Source organism: Beta vulgaris, chromosome 1 (assembly GCF_026745355.1).
Source record: "Beta vulgaris subsp. vulgaris cultivar EL10 chromosome 1, EL10.2, whole genome shotgun sequence".
Classification (NCBI taxonomy): Eukaryota; Viridiplantae; Streptophyta; class Magnoliopsida; order Caryophyllales; family Amaranthaceae; genus Beta; species Beta vulgaris.
The window spans coordinates 51,396,444-51,407,781 of record NC_079202.1 but is presented as its reverse complement, the minus strand read 5'-3'; the positions used below and the strand labels follow the sequence as shown (position 1 = coordinate 51,407,781).

General features: G+C 30.3%; 1 protein-coding gene across 1 annotated transcript; it reads left to right on the top strand.

Moving 5' to 3' along the window:
* Nucleotides 1-6,209: 6,209 nt before the first annotated feature.
* Nucleotides 6,210-9,799, top strand: LOC104905486 (UDP-galactose/UDP-glucose transporter 2). The gene is made up of 7 exons (XM_010694045.4): nt 6,210-6,626; nt 7,122-7,150; nt 7,439-7,640; nt 8,465-8,707; nt 8,815-8,916; nt 9,029-9,136; nt 9,306-9,799. Exons 1-7 carry the CDS (start codon nt 6,495-6,497, stop codon nt 9,555-9,557), a joined length of 1,068 nt encoding a protein of 355 aa, XP_010692347.1. The 5' UTR covers nt 6,210-6,494; the 3' UTR covers nt 9,558-9,799.
* The last annotated feature ends 1,539 nt before the right edge of the window (nt 9,800-11,338 follow it).

Genomic DNA, 11,338 nt, shown 5'->3' with positions numbered 1-11,338 from the left:
ATGTAAGAAATGACATGATACAACAATATGACCAGATTTCAACACGAAATATATGGATCCGGGTCAAAGTTTGTGACACGTTTTAAGTAAATGGGTCAACATGGCACGACTCGTTTATTAGATACGTGTACCTATATTTTATATAAAAAATTTAAAACTAAGTCATTAGTTTAAAGATACATTGCAAAATTACAATGCAAGTTGTCTTGAAGAGTTGAAGCCACCTAATTAGTTTTTTTCAAATGTTCTCTTTTCTTCTTTAAGTGCGATTATTGTTGTTTTTTGTTGGTTACATTTTTTTTTGATATTATTTACTTTTATTAGTAGTAAAAAGTAGGTAATGCTACAATAAAATGTAGTAGTTGTTGTAAGTATCGGAGTTGTAAATTTTAATAATATTCACAAAAAGTCTGCACTTGCTTAATAATAATAATAATAATAATAATAATAATAATTTCTTGGAAGTTAATAATAATAAGAATAATAGAACATAAAAGTTCAGATCAGATCAGACTAGATCAAATCAGTTCAGAAAAGTTCATATCAAAATCAGATCAAATCAAATCAGATCATATCAAATCAAATCAGAAATATTCAGATCAGACCAGACGAAAAGAACATAGCCTTTGTCATGTAATATAAGAGGCGTTCAAATCTAATGTAAGCTTTGAAAGGCAAGGGAGTGATTAAAGATGAAAAGGTAGATAATGGGATATTGTGAGCAAAAGTTCAAAGAGACATGACACTCGATCATTAATGTAGTATATATTTAATATATAAGGTAATATTTCCTCCGATTTTTATTAGTTTACTCGTTTTTTTGCACAAGGTTTTAGGAGATATAATGTTGTGGGATATAGAAAGAAAGAGAAATTATTATTTTAAGTTAAAGTTGAATTATTGTATGATAGAAAGTTGACATCAATAATAATAATAATAATAATAATAATAATAATAATAATAATAATAATAATAATAAAAATAATAATAATAATAATAATAATAATTAATAGTATTGATATAAAAATAAATAATAATAATAATAATAATAATAATAATAATAATAATAATAGTAATAATAATAGTAATAATAATAAGAGTAATTAGTAAAATAAATTTTACCAACATAATAATAATATTTAACAAAATGGTTATAAAAGAATGGAGCTGAACTGAACTGAACTGAATTGAATTGAACTTATTGGAGCTGAACTGAACTTATTGGAGCTGAGCTGAACTGAACTGAAAATAAGCTGGGGAGAACAGGCCCTTAATGAAGTAATGGGTTAATTAAGCGAATATTTTTTCATTAGATAAGTTGAACTAGAGTGTTAGAGAATCTAATAAATTGTTCGACAAACTAAAATAAAAAACAGCCAAAGTGGTACACAATACGATAGAGTACCATTCTATTTTTTTTTATTCCTTATTAAAAACAAAAAAAATTAATAAATTCAGTCAAATTCATATAAGTTCACATAAAATCTAATGAAAATTAATAAGTCTGGGTAAGTTCAAAAAAAGTCAGTTCAGAAAAAGACTCATAAAATAAGGTCTAATCAATTCGGATAATTTTGTTCAAATAAATTCGATTAAGATTGAGTGCATGTAATAGTGCAAATTGTCATTTTATCTGAACCTCAGTCCTCAACTCTTAATGAAGCAATGGGTTAAGCCAGTATTTTTTCATTAGATAGGTTGAACTATAATGTTGAGAATCTAATAAATGGTTCGACGTATTAACTATAAACTTTTCTCTTCTTGCGGCATTATGTGTAAAACTAAATGAGGTATTGTCAAAATAAATATCTCAACGTCATCTAGGAAAAAATGAAGCTTATATTGACAAAAAACGTGAAAGGTTTTCAAATTCCTTTGATTGCTAGCAAGGAAGGAACAATTTACCACATATATGTCAGTTTTCTTACAGATATTCTATGTGTTTCGTATAGTTATAGAGATTGGCAGAAACTGTAGATAAAGTAAGAGAGACACAAGGAGATCCTTGAGTAAATTATTTGTATTACATATGAACTCAAAATAATTATTTGAAGTCATGATAGAATAATGTAAAAACAATTGATATAATTTAATCGGTACATTGTATACGATATTCTATGATATTTATCATTTTATCATAAATAAATATAATAATATTTTAAAATTGGCCTTTATCCATATGAGGCATTAGGAAAGCATATAATTCCTACTTATGTGATTATAAACTAAATCTAACAAAATAATAATCTTGATTATATTATTGTACACGCGATCTTGCCTTTTTAGTACCAAGGATTTTATATTATCCAAAATTATGTTATAACTATATGATGATTGGCGTAACATATTAGTTAATAATAAATTTACTATAATGTTCGAAAATCAAAATGTACTACTTAACGGAGAATTCAACTCTAGAAGGATGTATATATGAAGTTCAATCTATATGATAAAATGAGCAAAGTCCGGGAAGGATGTATCATCATATAGATTGAACTTCGTTTATTGAGCAAAGCCAAGTTCCAAATTATGCAAAAAAAAAAAATCATAACTTGCTTATGCAGCTTCTGTCAATCAAGGAAATAATTTGCATACATGATATAATTGACGTATTGCTTATTGACTAAAAAGGAAACAATCAGTGAGATAATATAAAATATGTATGTGTTTTAGGGAGTTGATTTTTACATATCAACCTTTATTTTTTAAAATATAACTTATATTTTCTGAATAATTCATTTACAGGAATTAAAACTTATAAGGATCTATCATATGTTGATACGTGATCACGAGCCATTTTGCAAAAAAAAAAAAAAGAAGATATTTTTCATGCAGCTTGATTTCTTTGCCGCATATATGCCATGTCAACTAAACAATATTATTAGGGAACTCTTTGAATCTCAACAAGAGAAAAGATAGTCAACAATTAAGCTAAATAAAGTTAGGAGCTAATTAGGTGATCAGTTAAATAAATATATATTAAGAAAATAATATGTGAGAGTATTGTACTTATTATTCGAAATAAGTCATAAGTCAAAATTGTATAACATATTTAATGGCGGATCCAGGATTTTACAGCTGGTGCGTAACCACCGTCCACCACAAAATGTCAATCAATAATTAATGCATGACTTCAAAACTTCATAAAAAGTTTCACTCTAGAAGTAATACTCCGATCCAATTTTTCGAGATTTAAACCATATTCATAAAAAAATTGTTGATTTAAAAAACCACAAGTCGAACTAATACAAGATACTCAAAATACGAGTTTTCAAATATAAAATTACAGATTAGCTAATTTAAGCCAATGGGTACATTGGTACCACAACTTGAAGTTCTTCACCACACCCATATAAACTTTTCTAATTAATTTATCAATTAGAACTCAGTAGAATACATTACCTCCTTGCAAATTAACAAAAATCCATCAACAAATTACAAAATCAACTAAAAAAATGTATGCAAAGTGAATGGAAAAAGACAAATGCGTTTATTGCAAACAATGGTGTCCAATGGGTGGCCTAATGTAATGGTGGTGCAAGGCAGCAAGATATGGAGGTGAGAGGGATTGTAGGTAGCGAGAACAAAAGTGGCTCAATGGTTGAGTACGAGATATGGTCAAATTGTGTGATCTAATCTATTCTTTAAATGAAGTAGTAGGCCATAAACGAAAAAATTCAATCAATTTTTTTATAAGATTAATAATGGGTCATGTGATCCACAATGATATTAACTACATCAACTATAAACACACGGGTCATAATCCATTTTAAAAGTAAATAAATACATGATTATAAAACTTTTAATCACAAGATACTATTTCTACAACGATTTAGGAAAAACAACATAAAATCTTAAATTTATGGAACAAAATTTCCCGTTAATTTGCACAGGTCTAATAGCAAATTAAAATTTACATTTATGTATATACTTATTTTTTTATTCCTAACTAACTTTTGTATCATCTATTTGATAGATGAACGAGTTAAATATTTTCACCCTGATTTTGGGGGAAATAACATAAAATCTAAATTTATAAAAAAAAAAATCCCCATGCAGTTGCACGGGTATAAATTTAAAATCATGACTAAGTGGGCAGCTACCAGTGGATGGCCAAATATGATGCATCGGTGGTGCAAGAAGGTAGAATAAGACTTTCATAAGTGGTTGCTGAAACCGACGTATGGCTGAGTGTTATTGGTGGTGTGAATTGTGATTTTATCTTAGACTATATGGAAAGCAATAGACAGAGCATATACTAATTCATCAACTTTCTTAAAAAAATATAGGTGGGTCATGTGATCCAACATGACATTCTACATCAGCCTAAGGACACGGGTTATAAGTCATTTTCTAAAATAATCTCAATACATGATTATGAAATCTTAAATCACAAGTTAGTATTCACCACCATGACTTTAGGACAAACTTCTTAAAATTTTCAATTTATAAGAAAAACATTTCCCGTGCAGTATGCACGATGCACGGGAAGTTACTATTATTTTCGGAAGCAATGTCGGAGAAAAAATATTTATCCAAAGAATGACACTAATCCCGTCTGACTTCACTAAATTTTCTGTCGGATTTCAGAGAGGACTATTTCTTTTAATTAATGATTTTTTTTACTATGACCAAAAATAAAAGTCAAGGACAAACTCTGTCTTATGTAGGCATGTATCTTTCGATACCTGTTTTCAGCCATGGACAATTTTATATTGTCGTTTCCAGAGTTACAAGCAAAAAAGGTCTCAAGATCTTTTTGTTGGATGAAGAACATTGTTTGCGTGCAAATACGCTAAATGTAGTTTACAAGGAAGTGTTCGCATACATATAAATTGATTTGAAAATTTCATTTGTAATTTTTGTTCATCACCATTCATACTTTATGTTTTATGATTTTGTGTAATATGAGAAGTTGAGTCAATGTTATTATGTGACTTCCTTTAAATATGTAATAAAATAATAAATACTCCCGTGCGTTATGCACGGGTCATAATACTAGTTAAAGATGAAAAGGTAGATAATGGGATATTGTGAGCAAAAGTTCAAAGAGACATGACACTCGATCATTAATGTAGTATATATTTAATATATAAGGTAATATTTCCTCCGATTTTTATTAGTTTACTCGTTTTTTGCACAAGGTTTTAGGAGAAATAATGTTGTGGGATATAGAAAGAAAGAGAAATTATTATTTTAAGTTAAAGTTGAATTATTGTATGATAGAAAGTTAGCGGTCCCATTCCAAAAATAAAAACAAAAGAAATGGGTAAACTAATAAGGAACATTCCAAAAAGAATACTGGTAAACTAATAAAGACCGAAGGGAGTACTTAATATAAATTTAACATATACTTCTTCTATTTTTTTAAGAAAATTACAAAAAATTTCTTATAGGTAAGTTTCATATTAATTGCGATGTTTCCTTCTTTAGTAATATTTCATCTCTATTTCTCTCCTATCACATAACCCGTACTTTTTATTTTCTCTATCGCTATCTTATTCACATAGATTTCTTAAAAAATATGCTAATAAGATATGTTGCAATAATTATAGAATAAAAGGAGCATAATTGTCCTTTATTATTTATATTGAAACAAAAAAATTATTCCAAGAACTATATTGTAGGATTGTATGATCTTGAACAATCATGTTGTACCATTATGACCGATTTTAAACGATTTTGTGTGATCATCACCGATCAACTGATAGTCTGATACTGCAAACGATGTAACATTTTGCCATATTTGGATCGCACGATCCTACAATCCTGATAGCAATTTTAAAAACAGTGCTCATCACTGGACTTGGGCATGGGCCAGGTCTGAATTAATATTTCTTGACCATGACAGGTCTACGACCCACGTAGCGAGCAACGATCAGAACCCGAGCCCAAATCATGCGAGGACGGGCTGAACCACGTGCCAGCCTGACCTACATACCGGCCTGACCTATGCCCACCTCTACTCATCACTATTGTCTATCCTACCATTCAAGCCAAACCTAAGCCCATTAAGACACAAAACTAGTCCTACTTAAAAATGTGAATCTAATACGCTACCTAATTTCCAACGTATATTAACTTAAACAGCTAACCCAATATATTTATAAGAAACCTTAACTCTTTGAAGTCCAAACAAAATCCCAATTATATCCCTATTCATTCCCATATTTTCATTTGTTTACCTTCACTATAAAAATAGTCCACCTTCCAAAATGGAATATTTATAATAGCTTTGCTATGCAGTAAACCTCATTACTTCCCTCTCTCTCTCTCCTCCAAAACAGAGAACCAAAACCCCATGTCAGAGACTCAAGTTTACCATAATTCATCCCAATTTTCTCCAAAAATTATTTCTGAATTCCAATAAAAAGAATAAAACAAAATCTGAATTAAGCATTAATTTCATACCCCATTTATTTTTTCTTTCTTAAAGTCAAGTTGATTCTTCAAATATATTTTCTGGGTTAATTAACAAAAAAAAAAAAAAAAAGATGAAGGACAACAATGAAGAACAAGCAAGGTCTTTGTTTGGAATAAGTTTAACAAGTAGACCTAAATGGCACCAATTTTTAATCTGCTCTTCTGGGTTTTTCTTCGGTTACCTCATCAATGGCATTTGTGAGGTAAATTTTTAATTTTTCCATTTTATTATTATATTTCATTTCTGGGTTTTATGCGAAAATCAAGAATAAAAAATGTTAAAAATTTCTGTTGTGAGATTCGCAGAAAGTAATTACGGGTTTGTTACGTTTCTTTCTTTTTCTTCCCTGAATTTTCTCTACATTGTTTGATAAAGATTGATGAAAGAGTCACATTTTTTTTGAGGAATTTCACAAAACAACATTTTGTTTATATTTTTGGGTGTATGTGTAATTTGTAAGGACTTGGCTCAGTAATTTTCGGAGAATTTTTTACTAAAATTTCTCATGCATGCCAATTCTTTTCATCTCTCAGTGCAACTTCTTGTTTTATAAGTATTTTTTATAAGATAAGCATGCAATAAAAAACATCTAAATTATAAGTATTTTTTGTTTTAATTTGATTATTTATCTAGCTTATCAGTAAAAAGAAAGATTTTTTTTTTTCTTTTAGTGATTTAGTATATTTGCAAATTTCAGGAATATGTATATAACAGGCTTCAATTCAGGTAAGTTTTTCTTTGATTTCCCCAATCTGGGTACTCTTATTTTGTCATTATGTTTCTGGGTTTTTCTTAGAATGATAAATACTATAAATAAATTTGGTGGGTGATTGTATATTAAATATTAAGGTTATGTTCTCTCCAACTTATTTTCATTTCAATTCAGTTCAGTTCAGTTCATTTCAGCTTTGGATAATACTTTTACTCTCACATATCACTATTTATTTCAGTTCAGCTGTTTTATGTCGAAGAGAACATACCCTAATTAATTTAAATAATGTGGTGTTGTTGCAGCTATGGTTGGTACTTCACATTTGTTCAGGGGTTTGTGTACCTAGCATTAATCTACTTAAATGGGTTCACCACCAAGCAAATGGTGAATCCATGGAAAATTTATGTCAAGCTTTCAGCAGTTCTCATGGGTTCTCATGGACTTACTAAAGGATCTTTGGCTTTTCTTAATTACCCTGCACAAATCATGTTTAAGTCCACTAAGGTACTATTAATTACTTTCTTAACACTCACTTACTCCATTTGTATGTTTCTCCTAATTAACAGTTGTGCCAACTTGTTCTGCCAATCTTCAGGAGTAATAGTTTATCATTCATGAAAGTCATTGTCGATGACTCGACTCGATTCGATTTGAGCTAATTTATGTTAATTTGTAATTTAGCTAGTTGAAAGTCATTAGTGTCATTAAGGCCATGTGCAGCACAGGGCCCCCAAAATATAAGGGCCCAATTCTATTAGTTGTCCTCTTAAAGAGGAAAAAAACCTAACTCTAATTAAAGACTATTTCTTTCTAATTTTATAGAGTGTAATGTTGGATGCAAACATAAAGAGATTAATTTGTAATTGGTGTTTCTTCTTCTTCTATTCTCCAAAAAAAACCATTAATGACTTTCCCATCTCTTCCTATTCACCAAAAAATAGTTTTTATAACTTAATTTAGCACAAGACCCTTAATTTTATGAGACGGCCCTGAATTGCTTAATGATAGTCCATTTATGTTAATTTAATGATAGTTTGTGTACTATCTAATCAGGAAATTAGTGACACTTCTTTCCTTAATTCTTTCATGGATACTTAGTGCTGAACACAATCAATTGCTAAATTAGTTGTCACATACTCACATTGTTTTAACTCCTTGTTATACATTCAGTTTATAGCATACTTTTACCCCAAAGTGCCCTTTCATAAGTTGGGGCGTATTGGGAAATTTGATCGAAATCATTCATATATTAGGAAAGGTGACAATTTTTCCTTGAATAATTGAATGCTAATTGTGATTATTATATGTTGATCATGTGGCATAAACAGGTTTTACCCGTGATGATAATGGGTGCATTCATCCCGGGCTTAAGAAGGAAATACCCACCATCGGAGTATCTATCGGCATTACTTTTGGTGGTGGGTTTAATCCTCTTTACTTTGGCTGATGCTCAAACATCTCCAAACTTTAGCATGATGGGCGTTATGATGATAACTGGTGCTCTAGTCATGGACTCCTTCCTTGGGAATGTGCAAGAAGCAATCTTTACCATGAATCCCGAGACCACTCAGGTGTTTTTCGCACCATCCTACGTGTTTCATATCGTAAGGAAAATGTGACTTGATATCCAGATTTAACGATTGCCTTTACCATCTTTTTGGTAACTTTATGCAAATAGATGGAGATGCTGTTTTGCTCAACCGTCGTCGGGTTGCCAATGTTGATACCACCCATGATTCTGACAGGAGAATTATTCAGAGCATGGACATCATGTTATCAGGTGAAAACCATGCTTAATCAACCAAAGTAGCCACCTTTCCCCCCCCAAAACCATGTTCTTGTTTGTCTGATTTTGTTTGACACATTTCTCTCACACCCCTTAACTTGTGCAGCATCCCTATGTGTATGGTGTGTTGATTTTTGAAGCCATGGCCACCTTTATTGGTCAAGTCTCTGTCTTATCTCTCATTGCATTGTTTGGTGCTGCTACTACAGCTATGGTATATTCCCATTTACCAGCTTTTTTCTGCTTCAACTCTTTGTCATTTTCTCAGGAAAGAAATTTTATATGTTAATCCAACTTCCAATATCCTGATGTTCTTATTGATGCTACATAATTTAGTATAATTTATTATCATATTAAGCTACATTTATCTAATTGTATCTCAGGTGACTACTGCAAGAAAAGCAGTGACATTGCTTCTATCTTACTTGCTCTTCACAAAGCCTTTAACTGAGCAACATGGAACAGGGCTGTTGTTGATTGCCATGGGAATCATAATTAAGCTTTTACCTGATAACAAACCCCAAAAACGAGTCTCGACACCAATCGAGATCAGAAAGGTCGAAAACCCATCCAATGAAGAGGAGATGAACCGGTTGATAAATGATGATGATGAAGAACGAAGACATGTGGTTTGAGAATAAAATCGTTTAGTACAACATTTTTATAAAAGTTCTTTTCTTCTAGATTCAAAATTGAGAGATAGAGAATGAAATTGGGTTGATTAACTATGATGGCAAGTCTATAGAAATGAATTAGATTTACATATGTCCCTTGAAGGTGTTCCAAGTTCACATAATGGGAAATTTAATTAAATTCAGAACTGTATTACCCAATATCAATTCGGGCCAAGTAAATACAGGAAATTTTTAATCTTGAATGTAAATGGGTCATTATGCATGTGTCAAAATTTTATTGTATTCAAAGTTAGTTTGTTGCTTGAGCTTAAAAAATACCTAAACTTTCTCCCATTAATCTCAATTATAATTAATTTTAGAAGCACAAATCTCAATGTTATTGACTGGGATCAATTCCCCATATAACGTGAATCCTTTAATCATGGAAGTTGGCTTGGCGTGGATTGTCTTGTAATTCTCTTCATGCTGATCGATATAGTGATATCCGTTATGTTGCCTATATTTAAGCAGATCACATGAGTATTGGCGCATTTGGGTAAAAATTGTTTGGATTATTTGCGGTATGCCCTATAATATGTTAGCATATATACATCCTCCGTTTCTGTATAATTAAGTATGACGCTTCTCTTTATGCGAAAAGTGTATCACTTAAAAAGAACAAAGAAGGGTTGGGAGATTCGAACCTGTGACCTATCGTTCACAGCACTTCAATCTTAACCACCAAGCCAAGACATCCTTCACCAGTTTATAAGAGTATAACAAAAGGTGTTATTTTGTTACGCGATGGGGTAATTTAGGGTTTGTTTTCCACTTCTCCCCGGTTTATTTTCAGTTGAGTTGTAATCAGTTCTTGAATCATTTAATTCTCTGATAATAAAAACAATGATAATTATTATTACACTTTTTTTTTTTTTTTTGATATGATTCAGCTAATTACATTGAAATGATAATTTAATTCAAAGAAGTACACATTGCAATAATATTTGTCATTGTACAAAGTACAAACTTTTTAATCGATAACAACAATAATACTATTAATAATAACAACAGTTATACTTGTCATTGTTGAAATGAAAAAAAAACGTTTTGATAGTTGAATTAATAGGAAAAATAATAATACTATCGAATATTAACTAGTTTTCATAATCGGTTAATTATTATTTTATTTAGTAACTTATTATTATTAATAAAAATAATTATTATTAATTAAATAATATTATATTATATTATTATCACTACTATTAGTTATAATTTAATTCAGTTCAATTCAATGCAATTCAATTCAATTGTTTTACGTCGAAGAAAACCGGTCTTAACGAGGTATTTTAGTTGATTGCGTCACATAGGATATGTAACATATTTGCATAGGATATTTTCTACAAGTTTCTCCTTTTATGTTTCTTTATAATTTATTAAGAGTAATTGAACACTTTTCCATCACTTACGCTAAAACTTGGATTAATATTTGATCTAGTGTTGACTAAATTTACATCGTTTTTATTGATCTCTGTTTACTCTTGAATGTAAGGTGGTTGGCCCGTAAGTTTCGTGTGTGTTTTATGGAGCATTTGGAAACAAAGAAATCATAATAACGTTACAAGGACCACAATCTTTTTCATAGAGTCTTTTCAACTTGCGTGTTATGATTGTCCAGAAAGAGTCTTCTGTGGAGCCTTAATTGATAATTCCCCTTGGAAGAAAAAGTTTGGAGTACTATTCAAGTCAAATCTTATGCACCCAATTTCAATGATTTTATTTTTCGAAAGTGTTTCACTGAAATA